The 18,075-nt window shown below is 32.4% G+C and overlaps 1 protein-coding gene across 7 annotated transcripts in view; it reads right to left on the minus strand.

Annotated features, from left to right (window-relative positions):
* The window catches only part of LOC129807635 (P protein), an 81,396-nt gene that overhangs the window by 45,326 nt on the left and 17,995 nt on the right, over positions 1 to 18,075 (minus strand). Inside the window, exons 1-2 of one of the 7 annotated variants that reach the window (XM_055857038.1) lie at positions 16,418 to 16,782; positions 11,775 to 12,034 (exon numbers count right to left, since the gene is read on the minus strand). The exons of 1 other annotated variant lie outside the window; for it this stretch is intronic. In XM_055857038.1, coding sequence (XP_055713013.1) covers positions 11,775 to 11,854 — 80 coding nt within the window. In that variant the 5' untranslated portion in view covers positions 11,855 to 12,034; positions 16,418 to 16,782. Of the gene's footprint in view, positions 1 to 11,774; positions 12,035 to 15,700; positions 16,783 to 18,075 lie in introns of those variants that run through there. 5 more of the 7 variants (XM_055857044.1, XM_055857040.1, XM_055857041.1 and 2 more) reach the window with 5 other exon arrangements.

Here is an 18,075-nt window from a genome sequence, read left to right on the forward strand (position 1 = left end):
AATCTCACCTAATATCTCCTGGCTTGACCTCAAAGGAAGAATTTGAATCACTTGCAGCATATGCTGCAAGCCAATTTCACAATTTTTTAATCAAAAATATCTAAGCTCAGGAATTAATTGAGGTCCTACAAAAAATATCTTACATTTGGACATCCTTATAGTTTGTAATCATCTACAAGAATTGAATTTTTCTCGATTCTGAATAATTCAAAAACACCGTTTTTCACTGAATATTCACATGCTGCTTTGGGTACTCTCAGAGTCCCAAAAGAGACGAAAGAGTTAATGCATTTGAAGGCATTTTGTGGAGAAGCGGAGATTAATTTAACACTAAAGAAAGATAGTATATTCTTTTAATACTAATTCTACTAATTTCTCACGATCATAACAAAATATTTGCAGAAAATTGCAGATAATAAAAAAAGATAAATTTTAATTGATTTTTATTTTTTATCTCTCTGTCTTTGCAGATTTCTTCGCCTCCAGCAAGACACCGTAAACGAAACCTAAGAAAGAACTTTTGGAATTCCTGAAAAAAAATGAATATAAATGAGATTGACCAAGACAATTTCTAAACAATATGTTTAATAAGGAATTTTATTAAATATTTGAAAATTGAACGAATTTTAATAAATAAGATAAAGATTATTTTTTATTATGTAGTAAGTTTGCGAATTTTCGCTGCATGATGGGATTCCTTTTGCCGTCTTCGCTTCTCTGCCCTGTCTGTGCGAATTTTCTCTTTAATATTGTCATTGAGATGTTTAACTCTTATCAAGATGCGACGTTTTAAATATTCTTTTATCACCTCCTTCGGACAATGTTTCACCTTGTCTCCAATTCGTTCTTCCACGATTTCCAAGGTTCTTCCTAAAATTCTCTTTTGGAATGCAAATCTACCAATGCTGTGAATATTGGTGAACACCTTATTCAAAAATTGACAGATTTTGCAGAATTCATCTTCTGCTTTTAGTAATCCTCCCAATGACATGTGTTGGACGTAAGAGCCTTCTGAAGTGATTGGATAATTGTGAGTTCCGTATTCCGGATGAGTTTTAATGAACTTTTTGGCTATGTAGCCAGCCAAATTGTCGAGTGCGTCTTCTTCATCCTTATAATGTCGTACGTACAAATGTCTGTGATCCGTTTCGTTTTCTTGGGAATTCACAGATAAAGTCGCAAGTGAATCATTATAATCATAAATAATGAACTTTTGAGAGAAAATTCTGTGGTTCATAATTCATTCAAATACGTAATTTCTAGATAACGGTATATTTTACGAACCTATAATATTCAGGAGACTATTTTTGTAAAGGATTCAAGTCGTCCCACGAATCCTTTTCATGGACTTGGAGGACATTTAGGAGTTTATGAAACAAATCTAAAAAAAAATGAAGGGATAGGGATATGCGATGTTCCAGGAAAAATGTCCTTGAATCCTCCTCTACACATCCTTGAGTTAACCTTTGATACCAACATCCTAGGATGTACCGTTATTGATTATAAACAACTTTTTTTCAAATATTTCGAAAAATTTCTTAAAGATCTTTTTCTTAAAATATCTCAGAAACTTGACGTGATGGACCACAAGTTTCTTCGGGAGAAATGTTCAGGACATACCAAGGAACAAGAAACTACTCATTATTTTTCATCACATTTTTGGCTGTTGCACAGTGTTATTAACAAACCACTATTAAAGATACATATGATTTTCTTGCTTGCAGATTCAATCTCTGAAAGCACTATTTAAAGAATTGAAAGAGACATACAACATTAAATATATTCTTACCAATCGCCTTAATCAAGATGCCCTCGAAAGCACCTTCTCGGTCTTAAGAGAAAAGGGTGGTCTTTATGACCATCCTAGTCCACTCAATGCCTTGCATAGGCTGAAAATTATAATTTTGGGGAAACCGAATATGCAGCGTAGGAATACAAACATCCTGCACAACGATGACCTGATCAAATCGTTGGTTCAAATGGTTTTAAAAAAGTCGAAGATTCAATTCGCAGAAGAAAAGGGACAGATAATCCTAACCGGCTTATGTAGGTGAGATTCTTAACGTGAGCTAACTCGGAGTGCATGCAAATTCGATTTGGAGCTGAAGTTGGGAGACGCCATTCAGTTATCTTGAATCAAATTCGTGAAATTATACAAATTTTGTATTTAAACCAAAATATCAAGGATTTGGATGAACTGACAGAAAAGTGTTATATGGGTGAAATGTAGACCAGAATGTTCTCTATAATTTTGCCGTAAAACTTGAACTCATCGATTACTCAGAAGCCAAGATAAGCGAGGTTTTTTGTTTCTTAACTCGTTTTTTTCATCCAGAGTGCCCCAAGTAGTCATTTGTTGAACTTCAACTATATCAAAGAATTGTTGTATTTTGTGGGACTTTCCATTTAAAACCATATTTTAAGTGTCTTTGTGGAGTATAGGCAGTCAAATTGGCATCTGAGTGATTTCAAAGCGTTATTATTGGAAAAATCAATTTTTTCACACTTAAACGGCAAAATCGGAGTGATAGCGTAGTCTGAGTGGAAAATGATGTATGGACGAAATGTAGAGACAAACGTCCCCTACAATTATGTCGAAGTAATCATCAAAATCGGTTCAGCGACAGTCGAGATAATTGAGGTTATGTGATATTGAAATTGGTTTTTCGACTGTGGCGCTCCTGGTGTTGGTCCCACGAAGTTCAAATATTCTAGAAAGTTGTAGCATTTGGTGAGATCTTTCGTTTAAGCCCTCATTCATCAAAATCGGTCACATAGAACCGGAGATATGATTTTTTGAATTTCGTGAACTTTGACCCCTCATATCTCCGGTTCTATTGAAACCACAGCGCACATACGCACCATTTTGGAAACGTCCTAGACTGGACTACAACATACTAAAATTTCATTAACTTGCACAATGCCGTTTTTGAGAAAAGTGACTTTGAATTTCAATGAATTTTGACGCTATCACAGCGCCACCTGTGGTGACTTTTTGAACTTCCATCTGAAAGTGCTCATTGAGACGAAACCAAAAAGGTAAAACTTAGGTCGCTATGTTAATTAGAACCGGAGATAAAGGCCGGTCAATATTCGAACTTTGACCCCTTATAGCTCGGGTCAGGGGTTTTAGATCGACTTAAGGTTTTTTTTGTTTGATAGGTATAATCAACGGCTACAACATACTAAAATTTCAGCCCGATGCACAATGGAATTTTTGAGTTATTTAACTTATAAGATTTAAAAATTTTCTTTTTAATAATAGCGCCCCTAGCGGTGGTTTTATGAACTTGCGATGTTAGAAGGGGAAGTGGCATTTCACGAGAGCTTTCCAAAAAGCCCTCACTTTTTAAATTCTGACAATTAGAACCGGAGTTATGGCCATTTTAAGAAATTTTTTTTGGACCCTTATAGCTCGGGTCAGGGGGGTCGGGGGACCTTAAGTTTGGTATTGATGGAAAGCTCTAAGGCCCAGCTATAACATACTAAAATTTGAGTCCGCTGAATGCCATAGGGGCGGAGCTATTGAGAAAACAAAAAAAGGGGGGTCTTCAAAATGGCGGAAGGAGGGGTGGGGGGTGGGGGGTCTATGCACCAAGTTGCAATTTTCACCCGATATATAACCTTTGTCGAAAACCGCAAGTCGATATCTTTTTTAGTTTAGGAGCTATTAAGCTCCAAAGAGCGGCCGGCCGGCCGGCCGGCCGGCCAGCCGGCCGGCCGGCCGGGAACGTAAAATAGCCACATATATATTCGTGATCAGGAAGTGCTGAAACACATTTTGGCCAAGTTTGAGGTCGATCGGACGACATGAAATTTTGTTAGGATTATAGTAGGTGAGATTGTTAAGAATCTCACCTAATACGAATGCGGACAATACTGATGATGACGACTCTTATAATGATTCACTTGCGACTTTGTCTGTGAATTCCCAAGAAAACGAAACGGATCACAGACATTTGTACGTACGACATTATAAGGATGAAGAAGACGCACTCGACAATTTGGCTGGCTACATAGCCAAAAAGTTCATTAAAACTCATCCGGAATACGGAACTCACAATTATCCAATCACTTCAGAAGGCTCTTACGTCCAACACATGTCATTGGGAGGATTACTAAAAGCAGAAGATGAATTCTGCAAAATCTGTCAATTTTTGAATAAGGTGTTCACCAATATTCACAGCATTGGTAGATTTGCATTCCAAAAGAGAATTTTAGGAAGAACCTTGGAAATCGTGGAAGAACGAATTGGAGACAAGGTGAAACATTGTCCGAAGGAGGTGATAAAAGAATATTTAAAACGTCGCATCTTGATAAGAGTTAAACATCTCAATGACAATATTAAAGAGAAAATTCGCACAGACAGGGCAGAGAAGCGAAGACGGCAAAAGGAATCCCATCATGCAGCGAAAATTCGCAAACTTACTACATAATAAAAAATAATCTTTATCTTATTTATTAAAATTCGTTCAATTTTCAAATATTTAATAAAATTCCTTATTAAACATATTGTTTAGAAATTGTCTTGGTCAATCTCATTTATATTCATTTTTTTTTCAGGAATTCCAAAAGTTCTTTCTTAGGTTTCGTTTACGGTGTCTTGCTGGAGGCGAAGAAATCTGCAAAGACAGAGAGATAAAAAATAAAAATCAATTAAAATTTATCTTTTTTTATTATCTGCAATTTTCTGCAAATATTTTGTTATGATCGTGAGAAATTAGTAGAATTAGTATTAAAAGAATATACTATCTTTCTTTAGTGTTAAATTAATCTCCGCTTCTCCACAAAATGCCTTCAAATGCATTAACTCTTTCGTCTCTTTTGGGACTCTGAGAGTACCCAAAGCAGCATGTGAATATTCAGTGAAAAACGGTGTTTTTGAATTATTCAGAATCGAGAAAAATTCAATTCTTGTAGATGATTACAAACTATAAGGATGTCCAAATGTAAGATATTTTTTGTAGGACCTCAATTAATTCCTGAGCTTAGATATTTTTGATTAAAAAATTGTGAAATTGGCTTGCAGCATATGCTGCAAGTGATTCAAATTCTTCCTTTGAGGTCAAGCCAGGAGATATTTGTACTTTTATCCCACAGAATGTACAGCTATAATACTTTCACCTCATGGATCTCCTTAATGGACAAATTTAGAGATATATTCCCTGCTTTCTCATGATCCTCGACTTGCTGGATTGGCTGTTGATTGTGAAGAATCACAATCTGATTTCCTGAACAAAAAAAAACATTATCACTTGATGGTTTTGGTCTTTTCCACTCTTTACAACTCACCTTTATCGTTTAATATCCTGATGGTAGCCATTCCTGCACAAAATTTCCACCAATTTGCACATTTTAATCACGAACAGAGAAAAAAAAAAAGCTTAGCAAGTTAACTGACGACAAATGGAACAATTGCTACACTGTAAATTCTCGATTCGCTCGATTTACACTGACGTCACCAAATCACTTCCCCTCCCGATGCGTCGTACCTGATAGAGCAATGTTATGATTTGTTGTGTGTAATGATAAGGTCCAAATACCTTGGCCATAAAGCTGTTAAGGTAATCTAGATATATTTATTTATTTTTCATTGAGATAAGATTAAATATTGAAAAAGAATATATAGGTAAACAAATACTGTCAATTTTTCTTGATAGATTTTCCTAAGTTTTTGCTTAATTATTTTGAAAATAACTTTTCTCATGCTGTTGTAAAATTTACTCCCTAGTTTTTGCCAATATTGTTTAAAAAAGCTTTAAATTACAGATATTTTTATGATACCTTAAAAAATAATAATATAATAAAGTTTAAATTAATGAAATAACTAGGAGTTATAAATTCTTATATTTGTGTTAAATTGTAATTATTTAATAGTAAAATAAGGAATTATAATGATATATTGTAAGAGAAACAAGTACTATTTTATTGTAATAAATTCTAAATGTTTACTTAACCTAATTATAATTTTTTTATACTTCTACACTGATGTATGTATATGAGAAATTCAAGTCTCACTTAAGTAAACTTCTTGGAGATCATTTTTCAATCTTTGTTAGAATTTAAGTCAAATTTACATGTAAAACAATTAAATAAGGCTTAGAAATTCCTTATAATATTTTTCTTCACTGAGAAAATAAGAAAATAACGACTAAAGTATAAACTTTTTACTCTAGCCGTTACTTTTTATTTCCTTAGTGATGCAAAATATTATAATAAGAATTTCTAGTTTTATTTAATTATTTTCCAAGTAAATTTGATTTTAATCTTAACAAGGGTTAAAAATAGTCATCCAGGGGTTGAAAGAGGCGAGATTTGAATAAACTCATGACAAGGGTTGTTTTTCCGCTTGCCAGGGGTTGATGGAAACAAGGATTGAGTGTAACCCGTGTTACGGATTAAGCCATACTCCTTCCAGGGTTTGACGAAACAGGGTTTAAGGTATAAACATGGCGAGGATTGGTCTTCATTCTTGCCAAGGTTTACTGAGAAAAAGGTTTTAAAATATACCCCTGACAAGGATTATGGTTTACTCTTGCCAGGGTTTGACGAAAACAGGGTTTAAAATATAATCGTGACGAGGATTGGTCTTCATTCCTGCCAAGGTTTACTGACGGCAAGGTTAATCAATATCCATAACAGGATTTGACTTTCTACCTTTTCAGGGTTTGGTTGAAACAGGGTTTAAAAAATACTTGTACGTCAAACCTTGCCACGTTTAGGTTGAAACAGGGTTTGGCATCAGTTTGATAGACAAACCCTGTTTTACATACCCATTTAACCGTGGATTTTTTTGAGTGTTCAGACGGCTCAAGCTTCGCACAATTCAATTTTTTCTCTATGTTCCTTATAGATTCCACCCATAGCTCTTTTCTGAAAATTTGAGGCATTGGACTAGCTATTAAAATATAATATTGTAATGGGCCAAATTTATTTATAACGTTTTATTCCTATAAAACGTAGAAAAGAATAAATTTTATGTAAAGATAATTTTTCAAGTACAAATAAATTATTAATTTTTTGTCTCAGTGTAGATCTTGGAACTGTCATGAATTGCACTGTCACAGTGGACACAGTAATTGAAAATTTGTTTCAAAAATTTTAATTATTTTCGATATAGGATAAACTAAAAAAAAATTTAGACTTCGAATATTTGACGTTTGAATTCAAAATATCTAAATTCTGTTGAGGTTTTTTTTATGGATAATATATTTTTGCCCTAATACAATACAAATCTCAGTAAATTTCTCAGTTAAGTTAGTGGGTGCACCTACATTTTTCCATCAAGTGTTGCATAAATAGAAATAAATACATAACAGTATTTGTTCTGTCTTAGATTTTTCTTCTTATATCTTTTTACAAGCTATTGTTATTCCATTTATATACTGGGGAATCTTCCTGTCCGCACGCTCGTCTTTTCGGAAATATCCCAGGAAATTATTTCATTATTTGGGTTTTTCTCACTCCAGAAAAAAAGATTAATTGTTTGGCCTTCCAGAAAGGCAAAAGGTCAACTAAGAATATATTCTCTTTTCAAAAGAACTTGTTGTTGTGGAATGAAAGATGAACATTTTTGATAATAAAATTTAAGTAATATTATTCAGCTATTCTTGCTGATTCTTAGAAAATTGGATATAAAATATTTGGTTGAGATGAGGATACACAAAAGTTTTTTTCCATTGTGATTATAGTCACAACATTATATTATGATCAATATAGTTAATAATGATCAACATAAAATTATTTCGAGTTCTTGAACGTGTGTTTGAACAGTTTAGTCATGGAATTCTCCTCAAGTATCTGAATATTCATTTTGCTAAATAATTCTAAACAGAATGAGCTTTTTGCAATGGTGATTGCGCACAATTACATTTGTTTTGTAAATATATCTTCGAAACTTGACGTGCGAATGAATGTAACAGAAACAGATTGGTTACGTTCACTCTTGCTGAAATATCAAATACTATGTTTACAAAACAAAAATTATACTACACAAAAAATGATATATACGGAATGCTCGTAAATCGTATAATACACTAGGAAGTTTATAAAAGTTTGTGAATTTTCACAAATATTGTTCGTAATATGATCATTTAACGAATACTTTTTGTTCTTTTACAAACATTTGTTCGTAAATGTTCGTAATCACATGGAAAAATGTCCGCAAAACTTTGTCATTTGTTCGTAAAGTTTTGTTTGACAATCAAAAATGTACGAACATAATCTTAGTAAACGAACAAAAAATGCTCGTTAAGTTACGAAATTATATAAAAAATATTTGTGAGAATTTTTTAGTGTGTTATAAAATTTCCAAGGATTTCGTAAATCCCCATTGGGAATTCACAAATTTTTACGAAAAAAATTAGAAATATTTCTTTCTGTGTATGTATTTGAAAAACCAATCCAAAGAAATATTAGAATATAAAGTTTAATACTAAGTATATTGTGTGTAAAAAAAATCATTATAAGTATCAAAGAATACTTGATAATTATCATAAAGTACTCGAATCATCTGTGAGTTCTCGCAATATCATTGTAAGATAAAGTGCCCTCAAGTCGATCGGTTTCTCAGCTTATCCGGATAAATTATTTAACAAATTTTTTTTAAGGTTTGATAGTCATTTTCTATGAAAAATTTCACTGATTTGCATTATGTATAATATAATAGACCTTATAATGTTAGACAGGTTACTCCAACACATAGCAAATTTAAGTTAATTGAATAAATAACCCTACTGGCCGAGTTCAGGAACCGGTCGACTACAGGGAATTCTACTTTAGAAAAAATATCTTTGAAAAAAAGTAAGGAGTTGATTCCGAAATAAGCTCCGCTCTGAAAAGTTGTAAAGGTAGGGAGAGGTGGGGCTACTTTGAGCTATGGGGCTCTATTGATATACGATTTTTTCGCATATTTTTAAGGGAAACTACCCAAGAAGCAAAATAGCTGCCTTATAGAACCAAGTATTAAACAAGTCTTTTAATGCACTTTCAAAAGCCTTAAAGTGAGGATTTTCTGTTGAAATTCCTATAGAAGCTCTAAAGATCCTTAAGGGTGCGCCACTTTACTTATAGTAATCTCTGTGATGGAACCCAATAGTGTTATAAGCAAATAAAAAGATTTTTGGTTCTATAGTGAATTACTCAGAGAATTCTACAAGACTATATTAAGAAAAAAATGCTTCTTGGGTAGGCTTTACCGAAATGTAATTAAGATAGACAAAACAAGTGTGGATCTAAACTAAATTATGGTAAGGCTCAACTTTCTTTATATGCCAAAAAAACGTGTAGGGTGAAGTGGTACAAGTTATTGGACAATGGTACAAGTTGGACAGGGTTTTTTTCTTGATAAATTTAATACTTCATTTTTATTTGTATATTTTTAATGCTTTAGTTTTATAATTTAGTTCCTTGCGCTTAAAAAAAATTGTACTGTATTTATTAAGGAAAAAGCCATGTCCAACTTGTACCGGACAATTGTCCAGCTTGTATCGCTTTACCCTATCAATGTAGCATCACAGTTCAAAGTAGTCCCAGCTCCCCCTAAAGCCCTTTTCAGGAATTATATCTAATTGAACCGAATAAGTTTGAATTTTATCTTTTATTTAAGGAAACACTTCAAACTGGTAAAACACATTATAATTACCAATTAATTTTTTGGCGAGACTTAAAGGGTCCCACTTACTGAAAGATAAGTCCCCCATAAAACGATACGAAAAATAGAACAAAAATAATTTTTACAATGGGATATCAGAAGTATTTGCTTTTCCTGTACTCTGTACTCTTATCATTTCTAAATGTCACACAACTGACATATCAGTACGTGCTTTATAGGGGGCGTGACCTATTTAAGAGAGAGAGAGAGAGAGAGAGAAACTCTCTAGACTCCGCCCAAAGTTAAATTTGAAGATTTAATTTGCCGTTAATTTTCAAAGTGTAATAGAATCTCCTTATGAAACATTGAAACAAGGGAAAACATGAAGTTTAATAGTACAAAACTTCTGAAAGGAAGCGTTACGGAGAAAGTTTTAACGTGAGAAAATTTCTGGAGATTCAAAGGCATTCGAACCCGGAATACTTATATCATAAAGCAAATGCTCCACGATTTAATTCATTGAATGCCTCCAAATAAAAGGAACTGAAATCTTACCCCGTATAAAGCGAAAGATGAGAAAGGTATTGTATTGTAATTGTGTCTCAAAGTTCCGTGCGAAATAATATTATATCTCAGAACATATGAAAGTCTTAGAAATATTGAGATTCAATTTTTAAAAAAATATCCAGAACCTTATCTCAATATGACGATAGAATCGCCATGATTTTAGGAATTCCTAAGCCGAAGTTAGCGAATCTTGCCGACATGACCCAAATACATTATTAACAGATGGTGAATAAAAATCAAAAATAAAGCGAAAGTGAATTTTATTTAGATAAAACAGAAAAGTATAATTTCAATGTATGCATCTATTTGTGAATTGAATCGACCTTTAACAGAACTTTATAGCCATATGGAATAGTGAATTATTTTTCTCTAGGGTTAATCCCTTGACCGCCTTAAAAGCACATTAGGAAGGGTATCCTTCGCTAAAGAAATTTCACTTTTTTTTAGAGTAAATATTTAAAAAGAAATGTTGCGAGAAAATAAATTTACAGCGATCTCTTAATTTAAGAGAAAAGTAGGGGCAATTTTTAAAAGTTGATTTAGTTTCCCAAATGAGCTTGTAACCTGTTCTGTCGTAGTAATTGAAGTTTTAATTTATTAATGCACTTAGAGATTTTAGATATAGGTTCTAGAATCTTCTAAGTCGAACACGCGATATTAATAACTTGTCCGTTATCAGAAGTTAGCGGATTGCAAGTGTTTTGCTCATGCAGCCTTGGTCTCTTATCATCTCAACGATGTAAAAACTCGTTAAAATCTGAGAACCAATACTTTTCTTAATGAAATTGAAACTCGCAATACTTTTTTGTGTCTAATTTGCTGTATTTCATTTTGCACTTTAAAATGTGTATTACTGTGTCTTTAGGAATTTGTGAAAAGAAACAAGAAAAAAAAAACACAAGCTTTGCACAGTTGAAAGAATATTTTAATAAAGTGTCTTAAAAAGATAATTAAGTAGGAAAATATTCCTCACTTTTCCTCTCATTTGACCACCCAGAAGCATGCACTCATTGTTCCACTCAATCATTTATAATTGTTCATTTTAATTAGTAATTCTACGTCATCCGTATGAAAAATGCAAATATTCAATGAATTCCATTCCGTGCGATTGACAATTTCATGTTTTTATTGTACATTCTTCCCCATATGGTAGTCTAGTGGCAGAAGGAATTTACAAATAGAAATCCAACTATTCACGAGATGTATCAATAAATTTTATGCAGCAATTTTGATTATATTCGAAGGAGCAAAAACTTTTGCTTTAAAGCTGGGAAGATTGAGACTTGTCTTGGGTGTCTGTGAAGGATTTATTTTCTCCACAATTGTGATTTATGACAAATGATACTTGGTGATCATTGGGGATGACACTCAAGATCCTTAACTCAGAGTAATCACACCCCATGATCATGCACAATTTATTTTGTTATTTAAATTGAGAAGATGCCAGGAATCACTTATGAGAGTCAATTGAGAAATGTTTATGCAAACAATTAGTTGAGCGAGATGGTTTAATTTTTCATATCATCACGAATTGAATGATGGATGGTGATCTTGCGGATTGTTTGGAACGAAAAGGAAAAAAAAATGGATAAAAAAAAGGATCCGAAATACTTACTTTGGCTTCACAATCTCTTCAGAGTTTCTTTTACTCTTTTTCCTGCGAAATATCCTTTTTCCTGCCGCTTTGACCTTCATTGTGGAAGTAGTATTTAAGTCCACCTTTTCAGATCACTTTTCGCGAACTTTTCTGTTAATATTTGAGTTTTTACTCCCCGCAAAACGGAAAACTCTTCTATCAACTCTTTGAGATCGCCAAAACTTGTCTACTGTTCAAGCTGACATTGTTGTCTGTTGAGTGAAAATTGCCATGCTTTCCTGTACACAAAAAATGTGGAATAATAGTGCGATCTACTTTTTTGGCGGACACTTTGTGACCATCCACAAAAATACTCTTAATGAGCACCATTATTTTTCTATTTGCAAAAATACTTCCATTAATTATTTTCTTATGAATTTATGAGTACATTTACAATTATTACGCGTTTTTTTTATAGGTTTTCACAATTTAAAAAGTACTGGAAAATTTTCCACTCGATGTGATTGTTTTAGGGTGATAATCTCATCACGCAATAAAATTCCATTAAAATTAAGAGAATTTTCAGGAGCACACCCAAGAAGCAAATTGCTTATCTTACACGAGGAAAATATTTTAATTGAAGAAAGAACAAATGAATGTTATAAATACCGAAAGGCATTTCAGATAATTAAGTTCTGTCTCTTTTAAATCAAAAATAAGTTCACTAAGAATAATCAGAAAATGTGGAACTATACTTAAGGGAACTGCTTGTAATTTGGGACAGCTTGTAATTTTGGACACTTTAATGGTAAATCTGAACACTGCAAATTAATTGATTAAAATTATGTAATTTTCTTACAATATTTAATGAATTAATGTATTCTATCTAAATATTTATTCTTTTTAAAATATTTTAAGACTAAATTAGTTAAATTTTTGAATGTGATTTGATTTAAAATTAAAATAGCTTTGCTGTTGAAAATTCAGTGTGAGCTGTTACTTACGAGAAATATGACAGAATTTAGTGTTTACTTCATTATTTGGTGAAGTATTATTAATTTTTCTTCGATATTTTAAAGTGATATTAAATATTCATTGAATTTTGTGTCAATTCACGATAACACTAAACCTACTGACCGTTTTTGGTGGTTTTTCCTAGCGCGCTCGGTCATTTTTTTCTTGGAAAAGAGGAAAAGAATAAAATTTAAACACCGAAAAATATAATACATGCATATTTTATGAAATTCGTAAAGTTTGATAGCGACATCGGTCTTTGTAGGTTCAGTGTTAATAGTGATTTATTTATTTGATCTGTAGAAGAATTTGCCTTGTGAATTACGTTTTTCGTATATACAAATGGACAATTTTGTCAGAGATTCACCAGTGAAGTGACGCTTGCTATTTTGGACAGATGTCTTTTCATCGAAATTTTGTAAATTTTTAGTTTTTGTAACGAATAGGTTGTATAAATTGCCTAAATCAACAAATGAGCATCATCTTTACGAATGAGATGCAAAGAAAATAGCCGTAAAATAATCCTATAAAGGCAAAGGATTGAGTGAAATGGAGTACTTGAAGGTCCGAAGTCAACTCACTCAATTAATAAAAAGTTTCCATGATCTTTAGAACAATCTACAGTTCCTTTTCATAAACAGGAAGAGGACTTGGTAAGTTAAGGTCTTGATATGGACAAAAATGGGAATCCTATTAAGCCGGATTAGCTGTCCAAAATCTACAAGCAAAGTGTCCAATATTAAAAGCAAGATGTCCAAAATTACAGTCAAATTCATGTATACATTTTTATTTATTTTTAAACGTATTAAGACAAATTTTAGAGAAAGCAAACACGATAATCCATGATAAATTGCTTGGCATAAAACTTGAACTTGTACTGAAAATATTGAATTTTAAAAGAAATGTCAAATATTTATTTGCAAGGAGTTTTTCAATAAGGTGTTGTGAATTAAAAATCCTTCTGTAGATAAATTAAGTTTTTTTTCGAAAAACTACACAATTTTTTGAAAAATAGAACATTGTGGCTTATACGGCTTACTTAAGGTCGCGTTATAGTAATTTTCTGTTAAAGGACACATGACGTTAAATATTTTAAAAATAATTTTTTGCGTAAGATGTTTTTACATGAAAGAATTTTTGACATGCCGGATAGTTCATTCAGCGATACACCGGTCACATTTTGATTCAGAGCTATTTTATTTAACTTCAGAATAGTTTTTCAGAATTCTTGTTTTCAAAAACAAGAATTTATTGAGTCAGAGCAATCATTTGACCTTTAAAATTACGTGAAATCAACGAGTAAATAAAACAATAAAAAAATGTTGGATCAAATACTATTTTTTCCGCTTTCTTGCACTAAATTTTACGACTGTGATCAAATTGTTTGTTTGTTTTGAACAAATTTGCCAACTTATTATAGACTTTGAAATTGTTTATAACTTCTACATTTATTAAAATTTCGAAAGACTGTTGCAAACTTTTAATATTATTATATGAATGACTCTAATAGTATTAATGCATAAAAATTTTGTTTGAACCCTATTGATAAATTTTACATAATTACTGAGTAATTTCTAAATTTTTAAAGTTCTCTTAACTAAGACAACTTCTAAGAAGAATGCAAAAACTAATGACTTATAATATTACAGGACTATAAGAATCTAATATGTTGACACTGTTGAAGTAGTCCTGTAATTTGTATTTCTATTAAGAGGTTTGTAGGTTTAAATATTTGTAGATGTTCCGGAATACCTTAATTGCAAGTTAATATTTTTTTTAGGGTCCTTACTTTTAGAATTGGCGTCTTATAATAAGAGAGACCAGAACAGCATTGGCCAAGGGCAGAATTAGACAGTTGGGCATTAAAGGTTTCCTTAGAAAAAATATTGAGCAAAGTACTATGAAGTAATGAAATCCCTTCATATTCATTGAAATATTTATCAGCCTGATCCAAACATGTATTTCAGAAATTTTAAGCAAAGAAAACTTTCATTCGCTGCCTAATTCTGCCCCGGTCTTTCCTATTTCACTTGTAGAATTAAGCAAAACAAATAATTTAAACTAATTTACTTTTCAAATTTCTCATTTTTTTGTCAAACGCTTTTCATAACAAAAAATTCATCGTCATATTGATCCTTATTAAATTTTGATTAAATAAAACAAATGCTTCTTGGGTAGCAGATCTAAGCGGAATCTCTTAAATTAAGTGAAATGTCTGTGATTTGATATCATCTCTCTAATATGAATTTCGATGCAAAATAGGCAGCAGTAGAGCGTTGAGAATTGAGAAACTAAATTCCTAATGAGTGGATTAGGTACAATTTTATACTTGGAGACAAATAGCGTGGTATAGTTCTAATTTTAAGACATCATATATACCTTCGGACAAAGATATTATTTTAAGCTTTCCAACACAGCATTTTCTGAACTCGCCGACCACAAGTCACATCATCACACTCCTAGGAAGTTATGAAATGTTAATGGACACGTGGAAGGAAAATTGAATGGATGGCAAAAGAGGAATACCGAAGATTTCTTACTATTTCCAATTGAAGGCACATTTTATTGAATTTCCTGGAGCATTTCTCTTTCACGCCATATCATGTGATTGAGTTTCTTTTTTTTTGGATGGGAGTTCTGAAAAGCCCAAAAGTCCCAGAAAAAAAATCCATGGACGCAAAATATTGAATCATTCTCAGAAGATATGACTTAAAACCTACATTTGATAATAATAAAGTAATCATAAAAGGGTCAGAGATCATGTCGAAAAAAATATCATGTAAAGCAGAGTGAAATATGTTGTATATTACATTTTAGAGTAAATAACATAAAATATGAATGATGCTGAGAGAGCATGGAAATTATTTTTGCAAATATCAAAATTATAGAGAAATAGGCAATAAACAAAAAAAAACTGAAAGTGAGGAAGATGGAATAGAAGAGAATAATACGAGTAATATTCCTCTTCTATATGCGATTATCATCTCACGCACTTGTATCACAATTTCGTCCATTATTCTCATTTCCGTATTTAAAGTAACAATTACAGCCACACCAACTCTAATCGATCCCCAATCAATTAATGTGAATCACTGCTCGTTTTTTCTCTCTCTCTCTCTCTTCTTCACAATCTATATATTTTTTCAATACTTCAACACGTTATTTTTAATCAAAAATTACTTCTTGGGATTGATTCACAGACACACCAAACTTACGAGGAGATCGCACATTTTCTCTCCTGACTTTTCTTTTCAAGATCAAATTCAGTTGAAAGATGATCACTTTTCTAGGACACTCTTCCGCACTGAGATCGAGATCGTCTTCATGAAATTTTATGCATATTTCCAATGCAATTGCAACTCCTTGTCTCTCAACTTTCTTTGCAAAATCTGATGCAAAATCCACTTAAAAAACAACGATCTCCAAATGATCGTACGCTGGATAAAATTGTCTTTTTTGCAAACAAGCACTTCACATGGTATATATTTTTAAATAATTTAAAATGTACGGAAAAACGTGTCGAACAATGGATGAAAAATAAATCCAATTTGAAAGTTAGAATCCACAAAAAATTATAGGTAGAAATTGAGAGAAAATTGCACGAGTGCACAGTTAATTGATTGACGATGTACCGAGTTATAAGAAAAATTAATTTGCACAATTTTTACTTATTCCTCGTTCTTTCTCCATCGAATATCGCTATCGTTCTCCAGTTTGAACCAATTTATTCATTATTTTTCTTTTACTCTCGACAGATTATCACTCTTTTTTGTTTTTAAATATTTTTCCAAAAAAGAAAAATAAATGCACAGTTTAAGATTGCAAGAAAAAAAAGCAAGAAAACGAGACAATTTTTCCTAGTTAACACCACACTTATCCGTCCAGACACTGAAAAACGTATATATTTTTAATTGAAATGGGATCTGCTCGCAGCAGAAGTTCGACACGGAATGTTAGTCGACTATGTGGTGGCGATGTAACCAACCAACTGCGAATTTCTATATAACGACTTTACTATATGTACACAATATGTAGAGTGAGGCGCCTACATAAAAAGCTATATACAAAATGTAAAGCGGAGTGATCGACGGGCAATCCACGTTTCACGAGCTCACTGATCGCCAATATATCCAACAATCCGATTGGAGGTAAGAATGGACACTGGAAGGTCATTTGCAGAAAAATCTCTTCTTTTCTCACTCAGATTTTCAGCGATACTGGTAGCTTCTGCCCATGCAAGATCACATGATCACCCATCAATAAGTCAACCGGTTATAGGCAATCTTAAAAGAATTCCTATTCCCTAGACGATCGCCTTGTTGATCATTCAAACAAAAAAGAATCACTCCTTTGGTATTTATCACCATCCATGTCAATCAATACGAATCTTCTCACTTAGAAAATCTTCTGCCATATCGCAAATATTTACATCTTTTTTTCCTCGGAAAATCAAATATACACAAGATCACTCGTTCTATATTGATCAACAATCAACCATTGTGCAAAATATTTATTGATTTCCACACATTGACTGGAGGAAACGCACCAACCTCTAACCTAGACATATATTGTCCAAAACAATGCCACGTGAATAAGATCATGCTAAAAATCTCTCGGATCAGTTGAATGATCGCTGTATCGAACTGCAGTCAATTGGTCAATGTTCTAAGTTTTTTTTGCACAGAATATCTCATGCAGAAGCAAAAATCAATGACAGTAGTTCGGACAAGAATCGGACACTTCCTCAATTGTTCTAACCGATCTGACGATCAGTCCGGTGATAATTTATGAAAATTGAAAAATTAATTGAATCATCAGAAGGAACTTAATGAGGCAACGAGTGGCAGGAATTTAATAGATAAATTGCCAAGAGTGCAGATAAAGAAGAAGACAACTGGTGGGTGATTTCAAGTACAGGAAAACCTTCACGATCACACTCCATCATATGATCGTATATAACAATACACAACTCCATTCAATGGATTTTCCCACACGCCATTGCGGCTAAAATGTGATTGGGAGAAAGGAATAAAAGGTACCACCAAAATTGACTTATTTTGTCAAATGAAAACACAGAAAAAGTAAATATTGCTTCGCCTAGTGCTCGATCATTGAAACACAAAAATGCGGAAAATTTATATAACCCTTTTAAACTAGTCGGAGTTTTTTTCTTATTTAGAATTTTGAAAATGATAATAAAGATCGTATCTAGATCAAGATATTACAATTAACAGTGGCAGATGCATCTGATTGGATTGTTTCCCTACTAAATAGTATATAAGATTTTTCAGCTCAGATAGAGAATAAAGAATTGTTTATAAATGGA

The sequence above is a fragment of the Phlebotomus papatasi genome, chromosome 3, assembly GCF_024763615.1.
Source record: "Phlebotomus papatasi isolate M1 chromosome 3, Ppap_2.1, whole genome shotgun sequence".
In the NCBI taxonomy this organism is placed as follows: Eukaryota; Metazoa; Arthropoda; class Insecta; order Diptera; family Psychodidae; genus Phlebotomus; species Phlebotomus papatasi.